Source organism: Meleagris gallopavo, chromosome 7 (assembly GCF_905368555.1).
Source record: "Meleagris gallopavo chromosome 7, MGAL_WU_HG_1.1, whole genome shotgun sequence".
Classification (NCBI taxonomy): Eukaryota; Metazoa; Chordata; class Aves; order Galliformes; family Phasianidae; genus Meleagris; species Meleagris gallopavo.
Window position 1 is genome coordinate 14,249,644 of NC_139410.1, and position 27,348 is coordinate 14,276,991.

Sequence of the window (27,348 nt, forward strand, 5' to 3'; positions counted from 1 at the left end):
GAGTGAGAATAAATACTATCCAGAACTCTCAGAATCTCTTTAGTGAAAGGCTGCTTTTTTCTTAATGGGGAAAAAAATCTTCCTAGTCACTTGAATTTATGCAAGCATCTGGCAAATGTAGAGGTTAGGAAGAATGCACAAGTTATGTTTATGAGGTTGGTTTTGTGTAAGTTCTTGTACAAGTTTCTTTCATAAAAGCGCAAAGCATTCAGGTAACCTTTCTTTAGAAGTCAATCTCCTCAGACATGCATCTGCATTCATGTTAAGATTCTTACGCTGACTCAGTGCCAACTGTACTTATATTTTAAAGCTAGCACATTTCAGCAGAGATTTTTGAAGGTGTTTTTCCATCCCAAATTTTAAAGAAGAAAGGAGATAGAATTTGAAGAAAGATAGGACCTTTCAGATGATAGTCTTTTTTGAGTGTGTGGGTTTTTTGTTGGTTTGGGTTTTTTGCTTTTATATATATATCTCTCACAGAAACTGATCAGTTATGGTAGAAGATACATTGTTGTATTAAAGGTACTTCTATAAGTTCTTAGTGGATATTTGCCACCATTGCTTTCACTTCAGAAGAGACTGGGCAAGGGTATTAAAATGGCATTTTAAAGATGCCAATTACTTCACAGGACCCACAGAAATGGCTGAGAGTTGACCGGTGTTCTCTGAGAGTAATTTAAGAGAGGAAAGAAAAATGTTTTGTGACTGTGCCTTCATGTTTGCCGTGTGTTGAACCATTCTTGGCTGCAGGACAGGTTGGGAAGGTGCCTGGATCAGTTTCTAGAGGTGGTGCAGTTCCCCAGCTAGTCCCAGAAGCCACTGCTGTGCTTGTTCAGTGCATGCATGGAATCTTCTTGGCTCTTCACAGCAGGCAGGAGCATGGCTTTGCCTCTGATTATGTCACACCTTATTTGAAGTGCTTTGCTGTACCAAATGTTCAGGTCTCACATTCCAGGAAGAGGAAAGCTGGGATTGCAGCATGGGAACAGACTTGAGGGCTGGTTCACTCCGGTCTCTGGCTGCACGTACAGGTCCTCTCCAGCCTCAGACCCGTCAGAGCGTGTAGGTATGTGTGTTCCTACAGCCAAGCTGGAGATGCTTGGTGAAGGTACTGGTTCTGAAGTGCTCTGCTAACGCTGCTCCCTGCTGCTGTGGCGAGGTTATCAAGTTGCTTTTATTTTAGACAACTATAAGCAGTCAGTTATTTCAAAATTTCAGTTGTGATTTTTAATTCTTAAGTGGTAACAAGATGTTGCTTTCTGTATTTCTCACTTGTTCTTTAATAATGTAGCCAAGATGGTGTTTTGTACTAAAAGCAAGTTTAAAACTGTTCTGTTTATGTATTATTTTTTTTTTTTTAGTTCTCTTTTTTTGTGTGTGTGTGAAGATGGATTTTCTTGCTGGACTGGCTGCTGGGATGTTGCCTTAGGGTCTAGATGCAGTGTTCAAGTCCTTGCTACGCTGTTGCTTTTTCTGGGTGTGTCTGCACAAAAAAACAGTCTGGGTCACCTTGGAAATGCATTTTTGAGGAACTCTTCTAATTTTTCCCCACTCACTTTGCTTTGGTGCATCTTGCATAGCAGTCTCAGACTTTGCCAACTGAAAGGCTTCATTGTTTTGGGTGAAACTAAACTGGACTGTGCAGGCTGGAACTGTATGCATCCCATGTTCCAGTGACAGCAGCCTAATTCAGTGCCATTCTGCTGTTTCCCAAAGTACCCCCTTGTCAGATTGCAGTGCTGCTGGAGGCACTCCACTCCCTCTGTCTGCACCGAGCATCTGTCCCTCTGAGCCCTGTCACTTCTCAATGCAGATATGAGCCTCTGCCACTTTTAAATGGATTTACACTAATGGAGTTTTGTAAAAAGCTTAAAGTTTACTGAATTATTGAAATAATTGTTGAATTACATATTGAATCACTACTTGCGTTCTGCCATCGCAGTTATGAAATCTCTGACAAGCCGAATTTTTTTTGTTACCTGTTTCATTATTAAATCTTTTTTTCTAATGTTAGTAGAGCTTAAAAAAAAAAAAAACAAACAGCATAATATAATTTATTTTTTTTTTCCCCATAGCTTCTTACTTCAGGGAATAAAAACAGAGCAGCAGTGTAAAAATAAAATAATAGAAATCAGAAAACAAAAGGCACAGGGGGAAGTTATTTATGGTTTAAAAATGCATTGAAAAGTAACAAATACCAAAGCTCTGAGCAGATTAAATTTTCAGATGAAAATGTCATCTAAGCTCAGTGGAGTGGAGGATCTTGGTTGTTTGCCTTGAAATATGATACTTATGCTTAAATGATTTAGTGTGGCAGCCTAGGTTTTCAGGATCCACTCCTATGTGTTTTTAAAAGAAATTAGGTACCTGGAACCTGCAGTAATGTCTTTTAGTTTTAATATTTGATGTACGTCTTAATGAATGTACTCCTTGTATTTTTTGTTTATTTGATGACAGTACTGGGAGCTGTGTGAAATGGATACATGACTACAAACTGTTGACTTAGAATACTGGAAGAATGACTCATGACTGGGGAGGAGTTTGTACAAATACTAGCATTTTAAGCATGGGCTAGAGTAAGGAATGTGATGAAGTACTCCATCCCTCCGTATAAACAATCCTTTAAAAAACCTTAAACAAACCACTTGTGTACCTACAGACTCTCACACATCTATATATTCATATATATTTTATATTTCTATCTTGTGGGAACAAAACAAAGAACAGATTCTTTGTCCAATGTAGTTCATTTACTGTGATGAGGACTTACTCCGTAGGGACAAATGCATGTTTCGGACTCTTGAGTTTTTGTCCAGGGACTGCCATTTGCTATATATTTGCTTAGTCCCACAAGATGAACTTTGAGCTGGCATTTTTCTATGTAATAGTTGTAATAGTGAAGGAGTTGAGAGTCAGTTATAGACATCTAAACAGATTTATCTGTCATAGGAGACTTAATGCTTGTATGAAGTTTTGGGTGCAAATAATAGTGGAAAGTGTTCATTATTCTCGTTCAAACATTTTACTGTCTTCTAAATAATGATGAAAGAAACTCAACTCATTAGTTGAGTAATTGTACTTGGGGCAGCAGTTAATACTATGGGCACAGCAAAGTCAAAAGCTCTGGAACCGGTTTGTAATGAGATAGAGGAAATGTATTTCCAGTGTGTCCAGAGAAGGGCAACGAAGATGGTAAAAGGTCTGGAGCAAAAGTCTTGTAATGAGCAGCTGAAGAAACTGAAATTGTTCAGTCTGGAGAAGAGGAGGTTCAGGGAGCTCTTACTGCTCTCTACTATGACCTCTCTACTATGAAAGGAGGTTGTGGTTAAGTTAAGTCAGCCTTTTCTCCTGGTAACTAATGATAGGATGAGGGAGATTGACTTCAAGTTATATCAGGGGAGGTTCATATTGGATATTACGAAAACTTCTCAGAAAGATTGGTCAGGCACTGGAATGGAATGCCCAGGGAGGTGGTGGAGTCACTGTCCCTGGAGGTATCCAAGAGATGTGTGGATGTGGTACCCAGGAATATGGTTCAATGGACAATATAGGTGGTGTGTAGGCAGTCAGGCTAGATGATTTTTTGAGATCTTTTCCAACCCTAATGATTCTATACGAAGATCTTAACTTCTGCTGGGGATGTAATTATGAACCTGCTTTAAATCAGAGAGCTTGCAGAACAGAGCAATGAGTTGTGAGTTGTCACTGGGTGTGGACCCAGCTTCTTATTTCTTGCCTCTGAGGTGTGTCATAAATGCACTCATTTCTCCATGAAGAGATGCTTCTACAACGTGGAACCTTACGTATTGGAATTGGTGGCTAGTTTTACTGCATTTTGAAAACAAAAATACTGATTTGGTATTAAGCATTACTAGTTGACTTCAAGTAACACTTTTCTTTTTGTTTTGTAGGTATGAAGCGTCCATTAAGTCCTGACCGTGTCTTTGAAGATGGGATTATGAATCAGCCAGCTGTTCTACGGAGTTCTGAAGAAAAAGGATTGAAAAATGACAGACAGGACTATCAACTAGGCAAAGAAAAAAAGAAGATACTATTTTCGTTCTGCGAAGTGTGCAATATACAGCTGAATTCTGCTGCACAAGCTCAAGTTCATTACAATGGCAAGTCTCACCTGAAAAGAGTGAAGCAGCTAAATAATGGAAAGCTCCCTACAAGTGCAGCTCCTGGCACCTTATTTGCAAGTACAAGCACAGGTACCTGATCAGTAAGAAATGTTGCATTTTGGACAAGAAATTTAAGGAAGGTTTTAAGATCTACCTTCCCCACCCAGCATATATTAATATATTATATTAATGTATTTTGTTCATGTTGAGAATTGTTGGTGTAATTCTTCTCCTGTGAAGCTGATTTTATTTAAGCAGTATTATGTCAGTGCATGATTAATGACTGGGTTGGGCCTTACGTAGTTGAGATTATGGCATATTTAAAAGTAGTTGTCCTGGCTTCAAAGGGTAATGCATTTGTCATCCATGTTTTTTCCCAAAAAACAAAGTTCTGGAAGGATATGTATGTGCAGGAGAAACTTTTAAAGAAATATATTGGTAGGAAAGGAGAACTGCAACTTTCAACAGCCTGGTCCTTTTGCTTTTACTGATCTGAGTTTTAATTACTCTAATTCAAGTGAAGTAATTTGAAGCAATACCTTTTTATTAACAGGACAAAACATAAGTCCTTTGTTCGTAGTGTTTTGCCCATGCAATATGAGAAGTTGCAAAGTATGTTACATTAAAAAAAAAACCAAACAAAAAACCCACAACCTTTTTCTTTTCTCTTTGTTAGACTTGACTCATATATACTATGAGAAAAATGTATTATTTATCTTCTTCTCTAAGTGTATAGAAGGTTGAACTCATTGAATAATTTGAACTTCTACAGTTGTAAGGAAAACGATATTGTGACTTTCCTTCCATTTTCGTAAGGGATCCTGGTTGGTATGCCAGATGGTCTTTGCTTTGATGTTCAGTGTGTAAGGATTTTGCTGCAGGATTATCCTTTGTCTGTGATGTTCCAAAAACACTGAAGAAAATTTGTTAGAGCACTTTAAGGATGCTTTTCTTACTCATATTTGAAATAGATACTTTTCCCCCCTTCCATTTACTTTGTTAAACAACATTTGGGTGGTTGGGTTTTTATTTTGTTTTAAATTCTGTAGCGTGCAAAAGGGCTGAGGTTGATCTTAAAGAGCTCGTTTCACATTAATAGAGGTAGAGCAAATCATACTCGATTCTGAGACAAGTAAATATGAGTATACTGCAGTGAATTTTAAGTTTGGTGGAACACACACTTTGGGGCTACTATATGGCACAGGAATTAAAACTGTTTCGTTGTGTTTTTTTTTTTTTTAGCAATATGCTTTGTTCATCTTTGTTCATTTATCTCTGTATTAGACCACGTGCTACTTATTTAGTACCTTACTAGTCTACCCATTGTATTTGAAATAGGTATGCTTTTTTCATAGCTGAAGCTGTTTCATAGCTGTTAGTGTCATAAGCATTTAGAAGAAAAAACGTCTTGCATAGACAGCTTAATGCGATGCTTAAGAGACACTAGAGGAACAGCATTTACCAAAATGTCATTCTCAAAGAACACCTTTCAAAAATAAGTAGAAATTAATTTTCTTATAAATTGATATTATCCAGGCTCGGTTTTAATCCATGTCCTCTGGAGTGTTATTATCCCTTGTAATGGGAGTCTGCCTTTCCCATTTCTTTGGCTAACACTGTAAACAACTAATTGTGCAGATGGTAAGAGAACAATTCTGTTCATCTCACCTCACCACGAACAGACTTGATTCCACGTGCAAAGAAAGCAAATAGCCCTTCTCATGCTTCACTGTTACAACTACATACCCTTCTGCTGAACCAGTTAGTGAGCATTTGCAGCTTTCTACAAAGGTTCCTGCTAATCTGTGGTGAGGTTTTTCCTCTGCTTTCATAAGATGAATGTAGAATAAATAAATATAAATAAATAAAATATTAAAAAGGTGATTGGGATTACATGTGCCTGTAAATGTATGTTCAAATACAGAGATCAAGATTACAGACCTGTCTGTTTTGAGCCTGTGCAACAGAACTGATCCATCCAAGTGCCATCTCCAGCCTCACTGGCTGTTGGGGGGCTTTCTTCAAAGCACAGATGGACACAAAGGAATCATGAGGTGTATTTTCATATTCTTTCTTTTGAGGTCCCCTTTGTGACAAGCGGTCTCAGGATGCATCCTTTTAATTTTTAGCCTCCAGTGTGTTTTACATACATAACCTCAAATTTTGCTCATAACTTTAAGTTATGTAATAGTCCTTCGGAAAAATTTCCTAACACTAGGGACTTGGAATTTCTTGGCAATAATACTGTACAGTATATAGATGATAGGATTTATGTGTTTGGACATAAAATATTCCGTAACTTAAAAGCTAATTCTTAAAGGCGAATTTGTCATAGAATTTCAAAAGATGTTATCCACCATTACTGGAGTTTACACACAATTTTACTAGTTGTGCTCTACCTGCACGTCTGCCTCTCCACAGCAATTAAAAATTAAAAGCAAAGATCAAAAGCTGCTTTTCTCTTTCTTGCACAAATTGCAAAATTGATCGACTCAAGAAATGAACTGACTGAAAAGAGCAGGCCTTGGTGATTTGATGCACTTACCTGACGACACCCTTTCTTTAGCTTGGAGTTAGAAGCTGGGTGCCTGAAGAGAAGCCCGTGCTCCCTGAAAGGCGCTGTGTCGACTGCAGTCCGCTCGCCTCCCGCCAGCGGCCGGCCGCCGAGGGCACGGACCGGGGCGTGCAGCGGTGCCCGCGCCCAGCAGGTGGGGCTGCAGCCTGCGCCGTGCTCGGCACCAGTGCGTGCTGCCGCTGCCTTCGGCCTGGCCGTGCAACCGGCGTGCCGAGCGATCATCAGCCTTTTGTTAAGGTGTGCTGCGGCGGGGTTTTAAACGGTGTCGTTCTGTTCGTCTCAGTTTTCCCCTGAGGAACACACGCTCCGGTCCTCACTCGTTGGGTGTCCTGGGCCCGTCTGGGCACTGGAGGAGAGCAAGGCAGGATGGAGAAGTCAGGTTTTTTATTGTTTTTTTTTTTTTCCTTTTTTGGCAGCAGAAATTAGCGCTGCTTTGCCATCTTGTGTGATGCTGCGTTATGTGGGAAGTCTGGGCATCCTTTCAAGGCAATGGAGGCTTACAGCTAAAACACTGAATCGTGTCAAACCTTTTGGCTTGCCTGAGTGGCTTTGAGTGAAGAGGAGCTGTCTTGGGTTGCAGATAAAATATACAATATAGTTTAAGTAACAGAACTTACTTTTTTTTGACATTTTTAAAACAAAACATAAAAATTAAAAATTAGGGCAACAAAAACATAAAACTAGCAGGTTGGATGCACATGCTTTACAGGATCTATGGCCTAGATAGGTAACTTGAATACTGGGTTCCCAAACTAAGTATCTTGAGTTAGGTAGTGCCTTCAGCTGTGCCAGATGACAAGGGCCTTCTTCGAGATCTCATTTAAACTAATAACTGATTTTTCTAAATACCTGACTTGGGGGGAGGGAGGAAGACTAGTGGTAAATTTCAGGAAATGCTTCTGAGAATATTTCAGGTAGACTTGCATGCAGAGGCATATACTTACCCTAGTAAATGTGTGTCTCTTTTACAGAACGGTGAAGGAAATCACCTTGACAGGGCATGAGTTCAGTGCAACTTCACAGGATCAGTGATGAGAATCAGAAACCATGGGTTAAGTGATGGTCTGTTACAATCAAAGGAAACTGCAGTGCATTACTCTTATTTCAGTGGAGTGTTTTCCTGTTTTTCTGATTGCCAGCAGAACCAGATCCTGAATGGACAGCTTTGCATGTAGGTTTGAATCCTGAGCTGGACCCAGACTTACTTTCTGCCGTGTAGATTAGTTGCCATCTGAAGTGCTTTGTGCCAGCTCAACAGTGAACAGAATTTTTGCTTGCTTTAAGCTTCTTGAACTGGACCCTAAAATACCTTGTCTGCATGTATCTGACATTCTTCTGGAAGAAAAAAATAAGCAAACAAGGATAATCTAAGTTTTATTACAGAATGTGTTTATTACTCATTCTAGTGAATACTCAGAAATGCTAAGCAGCAACCAACAGTATCTTGAGAAATTGAAGCTATATCTTCCACAGCTCTTGCATATGAAGCTATGGAAGTAGTGTGCAAGTCTACATAGGGTAATGGGAAAGCACTATGGGTTTATTTGTTGTTGTGTTGTGCCCCAAGCTTTTCTAGAACTTGAGTAAGGCCAGCCTTCTCTTCTTCTTCTGCCTTCTCTCTCTGCTGCCTACAGCCCTCCTGGGAAGCCATGGAAAGATGCTGCTCTGGAGACACAAAGTGAAGTGATATCAGGGAGTGTTCTTCTGCTGTCCCTGTGAGGAAAGGGAGTTGCCCGCCTCTTTGCTGTCCACCTCTGGGCAAAATCTGTCTATTTGGCAGAACCAAAGATTAGAGTCTCACAATAAGAAGAAAATTTTTAAAAATTGTATTAGAGGAAGGTAATAAAGAGGTTATACTCTTGTAATGTAACTTAAATTTTTGAGTTGTTGAGAAACCTAGTGTTTCACTTCTCACTGCAATGTAAATTGACTACTTTCCTTATTCAGTGTTCTTCTGAACAAGGCTGTAGTTGGTATACTGCTCCACGTTGTTTCTGTCATTTGAATATCTCCCGCAATTTACTTAGGAAATATGTGCTGTTAAGTTAACAGCAACATGAAATGCATTTATGTGGAATGGCTGCTATTTTTCTTATGGTTAGTGTAATTAGTTGCCTGAAATTAAGGGGAGTTTAGATTGTTTTTATGCTCTTGATACTCTTTACAAAATGTTGATGAGTGTGAATATCAAGGGACAGAGCTGATATAATATTTTGCTCTGTCTTTGAGTAGTTGCATTGTGAAAGTACAGGTAAAGATTAAAAAAAATACAGTGGGACTGTTATTGGTGATCTTCAAGAAAATAGTTGGAGATCTTATTTTTTTCATTGAAATGGGCTCTTTTTTTTCTGTTATTTGTTTAAGTGATGATACAAAATTAAGGAAAAAAAGAACATGTTTTTTGAAGTGATCAATGTACTCAATGTACCATCAGAACAATTATCCACCTGTAGTCCCCATGTCATCCTCTTGGAGGCAGTGAGTACATGAATGACACTTGTAAGCAGATTTGGTATGTGACTAGTCTGGTGGAAAAAATGCGGAGGGATTTGTTGTAGGTGGTGTGGGGAAAGGTTTCCAAATGGAATTGGTTACAACCATTGCCACTTGTTGCATTAGTCCCTAGCACGTGAGTGTGTGTAAGTATAGTCCTGTATCAAAAATCTCTGCAGAAGACTCGTCTTTGCTGACGGTTTATAATCTCTCTTGGGGGCAATTATGTTGTGGTAAAGAACTGACATTCAAGACGTCCAAGAATCAGATGTAGAGTTCAAAAAAGTGGTTTCTCTAAGTGTGGATTTATCAGTTTTATTCAGTGTGTCTTTCCAACAATGATTGAGTACAGAAATGAATGAAATAAAAAAATAATAAGCTAACTTTTTTTTTTTTACTATTTTTATCTTTCAAAAGTAAATCAGATATTCTTTATAGTAAGTATCTTCATCTGGGAACAGAGCCAGCCAAAATTTCTTTCATAGCTGTATCATGACACAGTAGTATGTTTGGATAACTGTACAGGTATTGTAATAAAAACCTCTGTGTCCTTCTATTTCTTTTTAAACTTGATTCATGATTACATCTGATTCTTATTACGCTGTGTATTTAAAATCTTTGAGAGTGTGAGTGTGCACAGTGGCACATGCCCTCTTACCTTTTTTGGGAAAGAAAACATATGAAGTTGAAGTACCTGAAAAGACAAAAGGATTTACACAGTGGGAAGGCTCTGTGGGAGTAGGAAGAGCATGAATTTAATAAGCCATGGAGATTTTTCATAGTAAGTAATGAAAAATTATTATTGTTTTCGAAAGGCAAAGGTATAGGTTGTATAATGTCATGTTTTTAGTAGCTGTTTTGTTTTTTTTTTTTTTAAGGAGGATGAATACTTAATCTGCCAGTCTGTACAGATGGGTCAGTATTCTGAAATTCCTCTAGACATTTATGATTCTCTTTAGCAGATATCGTATTTGTATAAATCTGATAGGCTTTGTCAGTTATGTGGTTAAAGAGTACTTATTTGTTCATCTGCATAATTGGAAATTAATCTTATTTAGAAAAGCTGTAAGGAATCATTAATTTTTATTGCCAGATTTTTCCCAGTAGCAAACCACCACAGTACAGGCTACAGCTTCTCCTCTGTCTCGTGCTCATTGTAGAAGAGACAGAGCTATTTTTAACATTTACACAGGCTAGATAAATGATTCCTCGTTCTGTGTGGTTTGGAGCTGGATCTGTGGAGCGTTTCATAATCATACCCTTTTTATGGTTTGTTTGAATTTGATCACTGGCTGATTTCATGCATTGATAATGACTGCTTAGGTTGCCTGTTTCTCAGCATAAATTCACCTCAGACTTCTACTTTGACAGTGCTCTGTGTTTCCGTCCGCATGAAGATACAGAACTGAAATTGCTTTGCTTTCTTTACAAATGACTCAGAGTGTGCTTGTCCTTCCCTAAAATGTTGCCAGCGTGTGAAGGATTTTCAATGAGCAGTGCTATAAGGCAGCATCTGGGAAGGTTTGGAGCTGCACTGGTGTGCCAGTGCACTGTGACAGAGGAGCAGGGCTGAAGCCAAGGCTCTGTAGCACTGTAGATCGTATTGGTTGCATACTGGAAGTTTTGTTTATGTCACTTAGTTCCTTTTGAGCTCATTAAATACTACTGCCATAATGTGGAGTGGACTTCCCAGTAGAGGTGAGTATGATTTTTTTTTTTTAAATTAAACTTCACTGAATTGCCTTGTGATGCGATATTAGTAGTGAATGCTTACGTGTTCAGCAGTATTTCTGTACTCATGTTGTTTGTATATTAGTTACTCCAGTGGAAATGTTAAGAAAAATGACAATATATATCATACATAAATTCTTCTCTTATTTCAATATTCAGAGTAACACTAAATGTGTGGCAGGCTCCCATTCCTTGCTTGCTGCTTGCAGAGGGCATCTTTTCACTAGGTGACTTCCTATGTGTTTTAAGTGTTTCTGAAACATGTTAGTGGTGCTGTATTATTGCTATAGGAAGGAACTAATTAACAGTGTGACTAAATACCCCTTGCAAGAGCTTGCTTTTTGGCTTGTTAAATCTCAAATTATAATTAAATGCAAAGCACAAGAGCTGTTGGATTCTTCAGATAAGCTATGAAAGTGAAGAAGGAAATAAATTGTATACTGGATTTGACATGTTGTCTATGTCTGTCATTGTTAATATTAAAAGTTATGACCTGTCATGCCCAGGATAGCATCCGATAATTCATTTACACTGACAGCTTGCTTTGAGAAGGGTATAAAATGACTGTCGCTTCTCCCTAATCAGTTAAATTTGAGATTTAGTGCAGTAAGTTTTACTTAAGGGAACAGATGCTGTGCTGAAGGTAGTCTGTGAAGTTGTGGTAATAAATCTTTAAGCTTGACAGAAGCATTATTGAAAACTGAATGAACTTTGTACCTGTTCAAAAAAAAAAAAAAGTTTGAGAATTTATCTATAGCAGAGCACTTAAAAAATTAAATTCATTAAGCACTGTTGTTGTGCTAATATGTTGCGTTCTGAGACCTGCTATGATTTGATTTGATCTTTTGATAGTAAGTATTTTAGTTAAAGAAGGGAAGAAGCTGAAAAATACTTATTAATGTTTTTCCTGCTTGCTAAAAATGTCTGTGCTTTCTGTGTAAAGACTGCTGTGTTTTTGTTGTTTTTTTTTTTTTACAAGGAACTAGGACAGCTCATGCATTTTCCTGCTAAATATATTTATGAGGCAGCTGTTTTATAGCTTTCAGCTCTAAAGTTATAGATAAGTGTGTATTTGTTTGACAGAAGATTCGAGAATTTCCATTTGCTGCCAGTACATGTAAAGCTTGGCTAAGCAGACTGCATCAGGAGCACACACCATTTGTATTAGCCAATCTGTCTTTGCAAGTCCCAGGGCCACTATCTTGCTAGAAGCCACTGTGTGCTTTTGAAAGCATGAAATTAGTTTTATACTGAGCACATGGTTTCTCATTTAGCAGTTCTTTTTATGGTAATGGTCAATTTCTGGTTCAGTGCCAGAATTTTGGTGTTCTGTCAAAGCTGATAGCTTTTGCTAAGGTGTTCTTTGGAGATAACCTCCCCTCTCCCCTCCCTCCCCCTCTACAAGAAAGAAAAACATACACACAGAAAACCAGTAGACAAAACCAACAACAAAAGCAGGTGAGGGGGGGAGTCTAGGGAGAGTCTAGGGAGATCCTAATAAAGGAAAATTGTTCCCAGTGACTATTAATGTTTCAGTTAGCATTTTGGAGTTGTTTGGTAGTTTTTCATATAACATTCCTAAGCATATTTTTATTCGTGATGTAAAAATATTAAACTGATTGTCACCTTCTTAAGATTCATACAGAATTTTTGAATCACTTTGCAATAAGCTTCTATTGTGACATGGAAAATTACTGCCCCCTGATGATATCTTACTCTGTGTGTTTATTCAGTGATCAAAGACAAAGTGCACTTGACACATGTCTGTGAGGCACCCTAAACATCCAGGGGAGTCATTCTAGAATGCAACTATAGAATGTGTTACAGGGTCTATCTGGAAACTTTTAGAAGTTGCTGTAAGTTGTTAGTAAATACTTTTTTTTTTTTAACCCTTTTGTAAAGCATATAATCTGTAAATTGATTAGGCAGCTGTTTTTTAACCTGTATTTCATTCTTAAAATCATATAATAATTTGAGTTGGAAGGGACCCTAAACGGTAATCTAGTCTAATTCCCCTGCAATGAGCAGGGACATCTGCTGCTAGATCAGGTTGCTCAGAGCCCTGTCCAGCGTGACCTTGAAAGTCTCCAGGTACAGGGCATGCACAACTTCTGTGGACAACCTGCGCTAGTGCCTCACTACCCTTAGCACAAAAAACTTTTTCTTTATATGCAGTCTAAACCTTCCCTTGTCCTGTCACCACAGACCCTGTGAAAAAGCCTGTCACCTTTCTTACAGCCTCCCTTTTGATAGTGAAAGACTGCTCTCAGATCTCCCCGAGTCTTCTCTTCTCTATGCTGAACAGCCCCAGCTCTCTCAACATGTCTTCATAGGGGAGTTGGATTGTTTCTGTGGCCCTCCTCTGTGTGTCCTCTAACAGGTCTATGTTGTTCCTTTCTGAGGACTCCAATATGGACACAGCACTCCAGGTGAGCTCTGGCCAGTGCAGAGTAGTAGAGGGGTAGGGTCACCTTCTTCCACCTGCTGGCCACGTTTCTTGTGATGCAGTCCTGGATAGGATTGGCTTTCTGGCTTATGAGAGTACATTTCTGGTTCATGTCCAGCTTCCCATCCACCACTACTCCCAAGTCCTTTTCAGCAGGTTTGTGCTCAGTTTTTTTCATCCCTCAACTTGTATTGATAGTGATGATTGCCATGACCTAGATGGCTTTGTTGAATGTGTTGAGGTTTTCCTGGGCCCACTGCTAGAGCCTGTCTAGGCTTCCATAAGTTGTCCCACCTGCACCATGCAGCTTTGTGTCATCTGCAGCTTGGTGAGAGTGCTCTTGATCCCATGTTGACATCATTGATGGAGGTATTCCTGAAGGACATGACTCATCGCTGATCTCCATAGAGACATGGAGCTATTGACCATCAGTCTCTGAGTACAGTCTTGCAACCAATTCCTCGTCCATCAAACAGTTCAACTAATCAAATCCGTAGATTTCCAATTTGGAGAGAAGAATGTTGTGAGGGATGGTGTCAAAGGCCTTGCTGAAGTCCAGAACAATGACATCAATGGCTCTTCTTTCTGATGCGTTTATGCTGTTGTTGAAAGCCTCTAGGCTGATCAGGAAGGACTTGCCCTTGGTGAAGCCATGCTGATTGTCTCATATCACCTCTTTCTATTCTGCATACCTTAACACAGCTTCCAGGAGGATCTATTCTGTTATCTTCTTCAGCACAGATGTGAGACTGAATCATGGAAGAACATTCTACCTCTGCCAGATTAAAAATTGTTCCCTTAATAGCAGCTACTCATAGTGAAAAATGAAGGTGATTAATATTGTACTGTTAGGCTTCACTTGGATTACTTTATCCAGTTTACATTAATCTCTGTTGTATACTAGGAAACTTTAAACTGTGCTGCTTTTGGTAAGAGTTTTCATAATTCTGATTTGATCCTACAATGAGCAATTTTTATGATGTAACTCTTTTTCTTGCCAAGTTGTGTCAACTGGGGACAAAATCTGTGTTTTGTGTGGAAGGCCTAGTGGGCTCTAGAACTGATGGGTGTCATCTCTAAGTACTGAGGAAAAATCCTGATCAGCTATTAGTATACCTTTTTTTGGGAAAGAAGCTGGAGGTCAACCTGCTAAGAGGTAAACTGAAGTGGATGTAGCAGTTCTTGATTATTCCATCATCATGGAGGAAGAAGTGGAATCTCTGGAGAATGCTACTAAAAATCTCATTGGAAGGTAGCAGAACATCAGTTCAACAAAGCCCCTTTCTCAAAGTCATGGTTTTTGGAGCATCCTGTAGTCATGAAGTTGATGCAAACTGACAGCTTGTTTTTTATGCAGCTTGAAAAAAGATGGTTGCTGTCATTTTAGGACCTTTGAATAAATACGTGCTTGCTGTCATTTTAGGACTTCTGAATAAATTTGCTTGCTATCCTCCAGCACATGTTTAAAGGCTACCAGGCAGAAAACATCATTACAAACATTTGGAAAATGACGTGTGACATGTCACTACCATAGCATATAAAACTTGTTTTATTTCTTTAAGTACTTTAGCTGGAATGCCTTTCCTTATCCTTTTATTCTTTGTGAGATTCTTTTTTATGTGCTTTTTATAGCTATAAATATATGCTTGTCACATTTCAAGCTGGCTAGTTCTTTGTTCCAAGACTTTGTTGCATGTAAGGTACGTTTAGCTCCAGAGATATTGCATCTTCTTCCAAGTGTCTTTACTGCTGTGTATTTCTCTTCCTGTCATTTCACATTGGTACATAACGAGAGAAGCAAGATCCAGAATACTAGTTAAACTGGACAGAGCTTCCTAGTAGGGAACTCTACATCTTCAAGAGAGCATTTCTGTTTCAGATTGATGATTTTCACATGGCACCATAATTTCTTCTTCTTTAGAAGATCCTTTAGAAGACATAAATGTTAAAGCATGGGGTCTTTATTATTCGAGTGTTCTGGGGATAGCAGCTTCACTACTGCACGTTTACTTACAAGAAGATCTTGAAAAAGAGGATGCTGTAAGCTAAAAGGAAAAAATAACTGGGGAAGTGGTTTAGAGTTGTAAGCTATTCTGTGTTGATGATTTGACTTTGTGATTTGAGACTAGGCAAGCTCTGTTTAGAAATCTTGGATTTGTCTTCTTCAGTGAAGGTCATTAATGATTCCTGCCAAGAGAGCAGAGTAAGCTGACACTGCAGCAGTCCTGTCGAAGCCTACTGCTGAAGCTGGAGTTTCGGCATGTTGTTCCCTGCCGATAAGCTAGAGAGCCAGGCAGGAGTTGAGATGTTCTGGAAGCCTCACCCAGAATGTTCAGCCAAGAAGCTGTGCTTTTTTCTATATGCTTTCTGTTTTGTTGGATTCTGAGCAGTGCTCATAATGTGCCTTTCAAGAGAAAATGAACCGAATAACTTTCCTTTCATGTAGGTTTTTTGTTCCTGTTTTCTTTTCTGATGGGAGGAAAGCAGAGTACTTTTTGATCTGTAAGGACGATAAAAGGTTGCTTCTGTATTGACCAGCAGCTGGGCAGATGAAAGGCTATATTCATTAGCCTTGGGTAGCTCTTGGACCTACCCTGAGCAGAGCTTTTTTTTGTGCATGATCAGTGCAGACCTTCAAATTAATGATCAGTGCTTTTTCAAATTAAGAGATGGTACTTATCGAATTCTTAAGGTGTGTCGTAGGAGCTGAGTGAAAAAATACACTGTGAAAGCTTGATGGGCAAACATTTCTTGCTAGGCAGTGTGAAAATGTCAAACTTCTGGCTAGATGAGAGTTCTTGGAGTGATGTGTTTTGTAACATCATGTAGTAGTTTCTGCAGTATCTCTGAACAGCATATAAGACCTATGCTCTGATCAGTACATGGGCTTGAAGTCCTGTTCTTGAAGGATTGGAGGTAAACAGCTGTTTACACATGCAGGGAATTCTGAGTTGTCTGTGTGTCGTTTTGGTTTGTTTCTCCCTTGTGTTAGAGTTGTTCAGTTGGATGCTATTTATGTTCCTACTGAGCCAGAGGAAGAGACAGAGAACAGGTCCCTAGTGTGCTGGTTAGAACCTTTTCTTGAGCTGAGAATCTATCTAGGAACTCTCCTCTGCTCTTTTAAAAATAAATTATATATGTAAAAAACATACGTAGAAATTAGCAGCCTATGTGGTTTTCTGTCAAATAATTTAATGCAGGACAGTGGTACCATTGTTTCCCTTGTGCTCTCTTTAAGCATTCATCAACAACATAATTCAGAATTTATCAGCTGGAATCTTGTGAATTTCGCTCAGGGAACTCCATTTCCTTTCTTTCTTAAGAAGAAATCCACAAAGGGTGTTCCTAAAATTGTTCTTCATTTTGCTCAACTTGGATTTTAAATTTTTGTATATGGGCATTCAACTTCTCACTCAGCATAGAGTGTTCGTAATGATGGCATCCCGAATTATTGTGTTTCATAAAAGGTAGAATGAAATCATGGTCCTGGGAGTCAGTAGAAAAGGAGTCTCTCTTTTTTTTTTTTTTTTAATCAGCAGAACAGACTGAAGAGGACCGTGGAGAAAATAAAGAGGTGAGGAAGATTTCTAGGCTTTGGAGTGGCACATCTGGATAAAAAGTCACAGAAATCACTTCATCAAGAAAATGCAGACTAGTTGGAAAGAACTGAAGTTTTATTGTTAGGAATTGCAATTAGTGTACTGTGGCCAAGTTTGTTAGCAACAAGGCTGGAGCCTGGTGTGTCTCTAGTAAGGTTCTGGATAGTAACAATCCCCATTGTATTAAACAGTCACTGTAATGTCCTCTTTTTATTTATTTTTTTAAAGAAACATAAGTAGCACTTGGCACTTGGCATGCCCAGACTGCTGAAAATAAGATACAAGTTGCTGTGGCTAGTAAGCAGGGCACAGGCTTCATAAATTCAAAGCTGAAATACCAGAAACTTATTTGCTTAGGATTAAATCATCATGGAAGCATTCTGAGCTTTTTTTGTTGTGATATGGTTAACAGGAATGTTTATCTGAAACTTGTAACACCAGATTTTTTGTTAAGAACTATTGACAGAAACAAGATCTGGCAGAAACAACTAAAAATATTTTTGTTGCTTCTTCATTTTGTTTATCATTTGCTAGCATTTGCTCATTTTAGTGATTTTTTTTTTTTTTTATTTTTTTTTTCCTTTCTAGCAAGTATTTCTCTTTGCAAGAAAGATTTTTGCTCTTCCTTATTTCCTCCTTCCTCTGGAGAGACAAGTGAAAACACTTTGTTGTAGAGATTACTTAATATTACTTGAATGGGGTAAAATATTTTGGTTGACATTGTTCTCTCTGTTACATGGCAGACTTCTGTACTGAAGCCATTCTTACTGCATGGTACCTATGCAGTTGGTATCATTTTGTGGGAAATGTTTTTGAATTAGATAATCAGTAAAGCTTAAAATCCAAATTAATAAAGTAATAATTTAGGAACTCGTTGAATTGCCTGTAATCTAGTTATGATTTGTAAGGGAATATTTACTCATAAATATTTGGATGGAAAAGCTATAGATCAAAATGCTTTATAAATTCCTAAATTCTAGTAAATGTTCATTGCAAATAGGCAGTATTTGATACTTGCAGTTTTCACATTGTTCACCATCAGTTATTCAGTAGAGGCAGAAATATTCTGCTGCTTTTATCTATATCAAGATACCCAATAGCAAAGCAGAGTGAGAAAAACAAGAAAATAAATTAGAAAAAAATTTTAGTGTTTTGTGTTGCTTTGTATTTGAATAAATATATTGTATTTCACCTTTTTATCTGTGCTTATAAACAAAATTTAATGTACAGTTCCTTTATCTTTAAAAGTCCGTTTTATGCCTAATAGGCATGTTATTAAATTGAACAGCATTCAAAAGCCGTTAAGAATGGCTTTCTAAATAATAATTTTATCAGATGATTTAACTTCTATTATTATTATTATTATTATTATTTTCAAGTAAAAATTCTAGCTGCCTTCACTGAAAGAAGAACGAAAAGATTTGTGGAGTTCTTTGATCGCTAGCTTACGTATGCCTGCATAGTGGTCTTTTATATACAAGAAATACATTTGGAGGACTGTTAATTTATTGAAGACCAAGCATCACTCTGAAATTTACAGTCCCATTTGAAGTTAAGGCTATAGATTTCAGTCACACTTTACGTCAAGATTCCAATGGCAGAAGGAAAAAGCAGATTTTAGTAAAGCTCCTGTCTGTTGTGCTTAATTGCTCTGGACTCCTACCGTGGCAAAGACAGGCCTTGCTTATAATCATAACTTGTATCTTTTTTTTGCTTAAATACTTAGTAGATTATGGAATGACAGAATTTTTTTAGAGTCAATGTAGTAATTTTTCCATTTTTACATTTTTACCCAAGTTACTTTAGGTGTTTTAAATAGCTAAGATAGAAATGCAGATGACAATAGTTGTCATGAATTAATTGAATAACTAAGGAGTGGAGAGCAAGAGTGCGTTCTTTCTGCTGGTTGCTGATTAGCAGCCAGTTCAGCTACTCTGAGTCTGATTCCTGCTGCAGCAGAGGTTTTCATTCTCAAGACTGACAGCTGCATACTGCACAGAAGGGAGCTGATCCAGCCCTTCTGAAACAGGATATGCCTCATTTGTTCAACACTGATCTCTCTGTGGCAAAGACACTGCTTGAGAAATGTCAGGGATTTGGAAAGATTGGGTGAGGTGCCTGTGTGCAAGATAGAGCATGCACTGAACTTGGGTGAAAAAATAGCAATTTTTAGTGTCCTTAATGGTCACAAAACATGTAGCTAGAAATGTGTTGTAAAATGCTCCACAATAGCAATTCTTGATGAGTGGTGTTAATCTGTAAGAAAACCGTAAATACACTACTTCATCTGAAACTGAAATTTTTTTACTCATACATTATTTTTTAAACCACCTGTTGAATGAACATGTAGTTTATTGCTTGCTGTTAGAGTTCTAGTAGACATTGTTTTGCAAATTCAACATTTCAGGCGTTAAATACGTGTAAGAGTGACGTCAGTAATGGTGTAGAGAGACAGTGGTGGACTGCTTGAAGAACCACTTACGGTTTTTCTTTACTTCTTTTTTTTCTTTTTTCCTCTTTGTCCTTGCTGCTGAATGCTCAAGGAACATGCTTGTGCCATTGTGATGGGGAACAATTTGCTGCCAGAGTGAAGTAAAGTCTGAAGGGACATCTACTAATTAACTGAAAATAATGAGAACAATCTTTCTGTTACACAGATCAAAGTGAACTTGTTACCAGGATGTTTGGAAGCCAAGGATTTTGTAAGCTACGTATGGTCTAGCCTCATTCTCTTGCTATAAACAAATTCAGAATCAAACTCATATCCACTGAGTTTGGAAGATTTTGAGGACCAAAGGAATCACCAAGTCCTAATCTCCTTAATTCTTTTAATTCCTTCTTTATGAGAAATTTCTCTCTCTAGTATGCAACTCTGTGGTGTTAAATAACTGCAATTGAACTAGAACATGTTATTTAGAGAAACATCCAAGTTCAATTTAAGGACTTCAGGACTTGATAAATTCAGTTGTTATACTGCTGAACTGTTTAAATTATCCATTAACTTAACTGCTGAGAATTGCATTTTAATACTAATCTGAATTTTCTGTATTACAAGCCTGGAGTTGTCTTCTTTTACTGTTGGATATGTCTCCTTTTCTGTCTAGGTAGCTTGGGCAAGTCCATTGCTGTTTGTATTAAGTGTGCTATTGCAAACACAAATTGTAACAGCTGGAAGAAGCATCTCTTACCTTTTCTTTCAAAAACTTGAGTCATAGCAGTGATCTCAGGAACTCCCCTAGTGAATCAGAATTACAACTTTGCCTCCTCAGTAGCAGAATGGTGAGTCCTGGCTTTTTAAGTCTTCACAATGTACTCTTACCAGTGGTAGATACTCTTTCATCTAGAACTGAATGCGTAAAGCTCTCTTTCTTAGTATCAGGTTAGGAGTTATCAATATCAGGTCAGTGCTACCAGTATTTCTCCAGATTTTTCTGGACTTCTACTTTCCTTGCTCTACTGCAGTGAGTTTTCAGCTGGCAAGATCAAACTTTTCTCAGAGAGCACTTGTGAAGGGACAGTTGTTTTCCAGGCTGAATCAACTGCATGTGATATAGCTGGCTCTCTTAGTTCTTCTGTAAAAATTAGCCCCAATTTCTAACACCGTATGTTAAATATAGAGACAGTTTTGTAGCTTGATATTGTCCCGGATAGCATTTACATATGATTGTGCAGTGATTTCTAGCACTTAAACATGTTACAACTATTGGTTGCTTTTTTTGTGTGTGTGTGGATCTTAATATCAAAGGGGACTTTAGTTGGAGTTCCTTCTATCACATGTAACATTTCACGTAAGTTTCTCAGTATTAGTTCCAAAGACTTTCACTTATCTAAAGTGTATTTTCAATAAACACAAAAAACAGGAAATACCATATCTTCTACCTATTTTCTTAGTTTTTATAAAGACATGGCATGTGACTTACTGGGCAGAATCTTTCCTATATTTTATAAAGTCGTTTTGGAACTGTCTGCCCACAATCCAATCATGTAAATAATTTCATGGAATCTTTTTCATTTCATCACTACTAGTACCTGGAATGCTTGCCAGATACTCCTTGGTATTTTCCCATTTCATTGTTAGGAAAAATATCACACCATGTGATATTCAGGCTATTATCCTTGGGATGTCTTCAGCTCATTCGTAGCACGCTCATAGCACCTACATCCATCCATCGATCCATACACAAAGCTTTCTTTCTGTAGTTTGTGGGAGGGGTGGAAGCACAGCGTAAGCATATTAATTTATTTGGATGACTAATTCCTTCCTGTTTTACTTTAAATAGTGCTTAGAATTTAGTTGCACAGAACCTCCTGGACAACGCTTTCCTGTTAACAGGCTTATTCTTAAGCCTGTGACTGTAAAGCATGATGCTAATCTTTCTAAATTTTGCAAATTGATGTTCAGGATTTCTGACTCTAATGAAATTGCTGCCAGAATATGGTATTTTTCTGTTAGCAAAATTTCTCCCAAAGAAATGGAAGTGAAAAAGCTCTATACATTTAGATTTTGTTGTGAATTTATTTGATTTCTCTATCGCTTGTAAACTCAACCTTTTAGTGTAATAAGCTGCCGATTATCTAATCAGGGTGTTAGGGTGATCTCTGATCTGTATGTATCTGTATGTGTGCCTCTATTCAGAGCGGAAGGCTTTTGAGTGTGCAGGCCACTGATAAATCCAAAAAATGTTTCAGTTGAGTGTTTTAAGAAAGAAAAATCACAGCTATGGTTGTATTAGAAAAGGAAGTAATTTTGCAGCAGTTTCTACTGTAGGGACACTCAAACTAAAATAGAAACAGACTTCTCTCTTCTGTATGCCATTCAGTGTCTGGTATAAATTGCTCACTTCTGAATTGTCTATGTTTTTCCTGCTACATGAGCCCTACCTCTAGTTCCGTGTAGTTACACCAAGCCAGTTACTTTTCTTCCATAACAATGTCTTACATTCTTGTAGTCCAAACTGAAAACAGTGTTTTATTTTCATGCAATCACATAGAAATAACTCCTCCCCTTTTCTTACATTTGTGTCAAATTTCAGAACTGATTTTTTTTCTCAACTGTGAAGTCAAAATATGGAGTGCTTCCATGTGATTTATGTTCTTTTAGCTCTAGAATTAACTTAAGTTTAACATGTATAAACTTTTTTAATAATAAATAACTGCTCTGATTTTTTTTTTTATGTTTTAATGTTTTTAATGACAAACCTAATGTTGCCTGTTACACTTCATGTTTCAGCTTTGAAAGAATCAGTACTTTGAAATACATAGTGTTGGAAGTTGCTAGTAACTGCTGAACGAAAGGATTTACTTTTTTTGGTAAATAAAACATAGCAAGTGAGAATTTGGAAGGAAAAGTATTTTCATCTCAGGTAATGAGATTGGCTCAGTTTCCTTAAAAATGACAACGAGCAGAAGTGTTTTTCCTCTTCTTTGTCATCCACCATCCACAAGTACATCTGAGGTTTCTGGTCTTTGGCTTTAACTGCTGTTAAGTTTTCATTATAAATGTGCCACCCACTAGAGCAAAAGGCCCGTCAGCAAATATTTATTAATGTTATCTTCTCCCAGACACATTTGCATAGTAATTTCTTGCTAGATTTCCATGCTTCTAGTTGTCAAATCTATTCTGTTTCTTGTCAGCTTCACCATAGGGTTTGAAAATGGTAATAAGAATTGGTGGGGATGCGAAGCATGGAGGACTAATAAAATGTCTTTAAAAACAAAAGTCAGAATTGATATTGTGAGTAATAATGAAGAATACCTGTCAGTGAATATCGAATAAGGGGAATGTCCATGTGGAGGTATTATGTATCTTGATTTCAAAAATATATAATTGTTCTTATTTCCTTGTAAGGGGAAAGAGTCACCCCTACATCCTCCCCCATTCCACCCTCTCTCCCTTCCCCTCCTCCCCCCCCCCCCCCCCCCCCCGAAAAAAAAGAAAGAAAAAAAAAAAAGAGAATAAAAAAGAAAAACGCACGCGACAATGACAAAATATTTAGGTTACTTTCTGATATGTTTCTTATTGTTATTATCTTCAGAATTGTCATGGCAGAGGACCTGCTGCTATCATCTCTGTAAAGGAGAAGCATTTCAATTCAGAGCTGCTTGTCTTCTAAGCCATCACAATCAACTGTGTGGTGCTTTGAATTGCAGGCGCTTCTTATAATCCATTGTTGCGTTATGCTTGACTTGTGTAAAATTATGAGAAAAAACATTTACTTTCCAAATTTTAAGATCTACTTTGAAACAGTGCGTGAAGGCATTGGAAAAAAAAATCTAGAAACAATCACTCTTCTTCACAGCAAAAAAATCATTTGATTTATGATGAGATCTCTTCCTACCTTGGGCTATAATGCCTAGGAAATGTTGCTCTCACCTAGGTTTTCAGCATCCTGATTCCAGGTCCTCAGTTATACAAGCAGAGTCCAGATTTCATACTTACTGTATCTTAAACTTGTTATTCTTCAGAAGAAATAGAAACCTATAGTTGCATAAGTTTGGAGGGTTTTTTAAATGCGGGTTTGCAAAGTAGTCATCACAATCTGTCTGTGTATACTGCCTGCTCATTCTTCTAATCTGTCAAGTGTTTTTAAACTACTTCTTGATCATAAGATGCTGGGATGGTGTTAAACATTTGGTTCAAATATCTCAATGTAAGGATCTATGAGAGACTCGGAGTGGCTGCTGATAAGTCTGCACGGTCTGTCTGGGATGCCACAGTAATCCGAAGGAGCTTGTAGTATGATGATTTCCTTCAAGTTTGCAACCTCTTCCTCGGTGCTCAAGGGAGGGATCACTGAATGGCCAATTTCAAACTGCTGGATGAGTGAAATTTAATATGTGAAGGTTGTTTTCTGAAGTGTGCAACAGAACCATTTTCAAAAGTTACGTTTTTAGTATATATTTTCTTGACTTTTAAAGCATGTCAGATTCGCGAGCAAAACTTGTATGTTGATTTGTTTGTTTTCAGTGCTACTTGAACAAAGGAAAGGCATGTTGATAGGATAAGTGAAATAATATCTTTAAATGGGTTGGAGATCTATAAATGAAACTGGACTTTACAGAAATATCATGATTGTTATTTTTTATTTTCCCATTAGTGATCTATCCCAGCCTTGCGCCACTGTCTTGGAAAGATTGAACTTTTTTTTCCATCTCATATCTCATCTGGTTTTAAGCTGAGTAATCCTGCTTATGAAAAACATAAATGACTACTCTTCTTTGTTAGATGGCTGTGTGATCTTCTACAGATTTGTGAAATAGGCTAGAATATATATTTGGCATTGCTCCAGGTAGCAAGCACTTGGAGTATGCTGGGACAGTTCTTCAGGAAACATGCTGCTTGCAGGAACAGGGCTCACGTTTCCATTGGCTCAAAAAGTAGAAACATCAGCTGGAGTCATTATCATTGTCTTTAGGGGTGCCTGTAGCTGATCTGCTTACTTTCCCAGAATGAGCCACTGAAGCCAGTAAATAAGGCAATAAAATATAGGTACTAAATCTTACACGCCAGGAGAAAATAAGATCTAAATGATTCTGAGAAGGACACAGTTCTTTCAAATGTTAGGAGATTGAGTTGTGTGGAAAGGGTATGGATAAAGAAAATCTGTGCTGTTTTTATGGGAGATGGTAAAGACTGTATTGCAGCAAACTTTCTTAAATGCTTTTAAACAGTTCAATAATGAATAAAACAGAAAAGGGAAGCAAGTCCTAAACAGTGTCTTTGTTTTCACTTTCAGTACATGAACGTGACTAAAGGAAATACCTGAGTGCAAGAACATATCCCAAGGAGATATTGGAAATAAGCAGAGTGTACAGTATTACAGAGCTTAAAAATAAGAAATCAAGTTCTGCATGCAGTTCTATGGGCATATGGAATTGATTCAAGGCATATTTCTTCATAAATGAGCTTTCAAGGGTAAAGACATGACCTAATAAATTGTTGAAACTATTGTTCAAAGCATGATTTGATTTTCAGAACGATTTGATTTTTAGTCTTTTATCCAGTAGGTTAAAATAGCAGTGTTTCAATTTATATTTTTATAAGGATAGATATGCTCATGTGCAATATACACATATTTAAAATCCAAAAATAGATAAAGATAATTCCCGAGCACAGAACTGAGGCAGGCAGAGAAGTACTGTGCTAGTAATCTAAGCAGCGATAGATGATTACATTGAATTGCAATTAGTTCAGAGTTGCAAATATTCATAATCAAGGCATAAGCTGTTTGTTTCTCTTTTCAGTGTATTTTCTTTTATGCTTCAGCATAGCATATACTGGGGAATTCAGGACTGCAGTGTTGTCTTGCAGGAGCAGAAATATATGTGCCAGTTCAAATCACTGAGGTATATGTCTGCCTTACGTGTCTTTCATAAAATAATTGCAACATTTTAATTACTGCAGTTCAAAGACGTGGCAAGCTTTTTTTCAGGAGGAACATCTGGAAGTATGCATTTCTATCTTATCCCTAGTGTTCAAGATCAGGTTGCATGGAGTCCTGGGCTAGTGGGTGACAACCCTGCTCACAATAGGGAAGCTGGTGATTGTTAAGGTTCCTTCCAGCCCAGCAGAAAGTCAATAATTTGTATCTTTGACTCTAATTTTATTGCATTTCTATGGTATCCTTAGAATATTTTTTCCTCCTTTTGTGTGTTGCAACCATAAATAAGACTAAAATTTTATTTGTCTGCCAACCCAGAATTATTTGCTAGTTACCTATGAGTTGTTGATATGGAAGCTAAAGAAGCGTGTGTAAAACTTTGTTCTGTTCATTCTATTACACACTTTATGAACAGTTGTTATAATGAATGGGCATCAAGTATGATGTCTCAAAATTACTTTGAGAAGTGGTGAGCATTTGTGTGTAATTCTTACTTAAACAGGAGTGAACTGCAAGGAAGGAAAATTTTATGAAGCAAATATATAATCATATATATGATGTATATTGGGATGTGTGTGGGGAGAAGGATTTAGGTACAACAAATCTGAGCACCCTTATCTTGTGCTTGCAACATTGGGTGTTTTTTTTTTTTTATAATTATTTTGTTGTTGTTGGGTTGTTTTTGTTTTTTTTTTTTTTAATTCTACAAATGTATGGACTTTGTCAACCACTACATTTGCTCTAATTTTTGTCAGCTGAGAATAATGATGTAACTGTGGCTGTTGACAGCTTGGACATATTGTTAGGAAGATTTCTTCCAGAGTGTATTCCCTGTGAATGAAGGTGTCTTTTACCGAGGGAGCAGATATTTGCTGACAGTTCTTGGGTTGTATTTATGCTCTGAAGGACTAAGCTGGTCTTTATTTGCAACTGCCTTCACTGTTTACTATATTAAAGATTTGTCTGCCTCTCCAAGTGTAAGAGATTGCAGAGGAGAGAGCTAAGGAGGAACAACATGGATCCTTGAAATAAACTGGGTCTACCTGATCACCCTCCTTTTCTTGTGCAGATGATTAAAACTGCATCTCTTTCCAGTGCAGTGAGTTGAACTTTCTGTCTAGATTACTTGTTTTGAATTGGAATTTGAACATGGCATATTTCACAAAAGGAAGCTGATTTTTTTTTTCTTCTTTTCCATGTGTTGAAAACACAAGCTTGGTAAGCTGATTTGGCATTAGTAGTAAGTGTTACTGTCTACTCCTCTCATGCTTTTTCTATCATACTAAGCTTAGTCTGACAATGGCTGTGGAAGGGTATGCAAAATTAGCATTGGCACCGTGGTGGCACTGTCCCTAGTGTTGGGGACACTGGTGGTTTTAATCTGTTTGTAGGGAATCCTGCTATTCTGAGTTTGTTAAAGATGATGGGTTGGTCTTGTTTACATAGCTTGTTTGTATCTTTAACATGTCCTGTGTAGTTGCCTTCAGATATTCTGTCATTCTGTTATCTTCTCAACTTAGCAACTGATCAAAGTAGAATTACCACTTGCAAAATTAGATCTGTGAAGAAATGTTCCATTGTAGCTTCATGAAACTCAAGCTGAATCATAGTGTCATATGAAAGTATTGTGCACAGTTTAGCTGTTGCACAAGAATAAATTCTAGGTTATGCCAACTGCTAATATTAATTAGTCTTTAAATTCTGTCTCTGAGGCAGAGTTGCAAATCGTGCCATAGAAATCCGTAGAATTTTGCCTTTGAACCTTTGAGACCTGGGAGTTTTTTTTTTTTTGAAGTTCTCTGTTGCCAAGCTGCTTTGTACTGAGTGCTCTTCAGAGAATGTTTTTTTGGCTCACTTGTTTTCTGCTCCAGAAATGTGTTCCTGATTTTCTTATTTGAGATGGTCATGTACAAAGAATTGAGGAGCTTGAAGTTTTTGCTTTTGGCCTGACTGGACTGTCTTTACACACATGTGGAAAGCATTAAGCTATCATGGTATA

At 37.6% G+C, this 27,348-nt stretch overlaps 1 protein-coding gene across 3 annotated transcripts in view; it reads left to right on the plus strand.

Annotated features, from left to right (window-relative positions):
* Nucleotides 1-27,348, plus strand: part of ZNF385B (zinc finger protein 385B) — a 151,713-nt gene that overhangs the window by 25,599 nt on the left and 98,766 nt on the right. The window contains exons 1-2 of one of the 3 annotated variants that reach the window (XM_085227784.1): nucleotides 929-1,066; nucleotides 3,912-4,214. In XM_085227784.1, coding sequence (XP_085083910.1) covers nucleotides 934-1,066; nucleotides 3,912-4,214 — 436 coding nt within the window. In that variant the 5' untranslated portion in view covers nucleotides 929-933. Of the gene's footprint in view, nucleotides 1-928; nucleotides 1,067-3,911; nucleotides 4,215-10,533; nucleotides 10,891-27,348 lie in introns of those variants that run through there. The other 2 variants (XM_010713539.3, XM_010713540.4) reach the window with 2 other exon arrangements.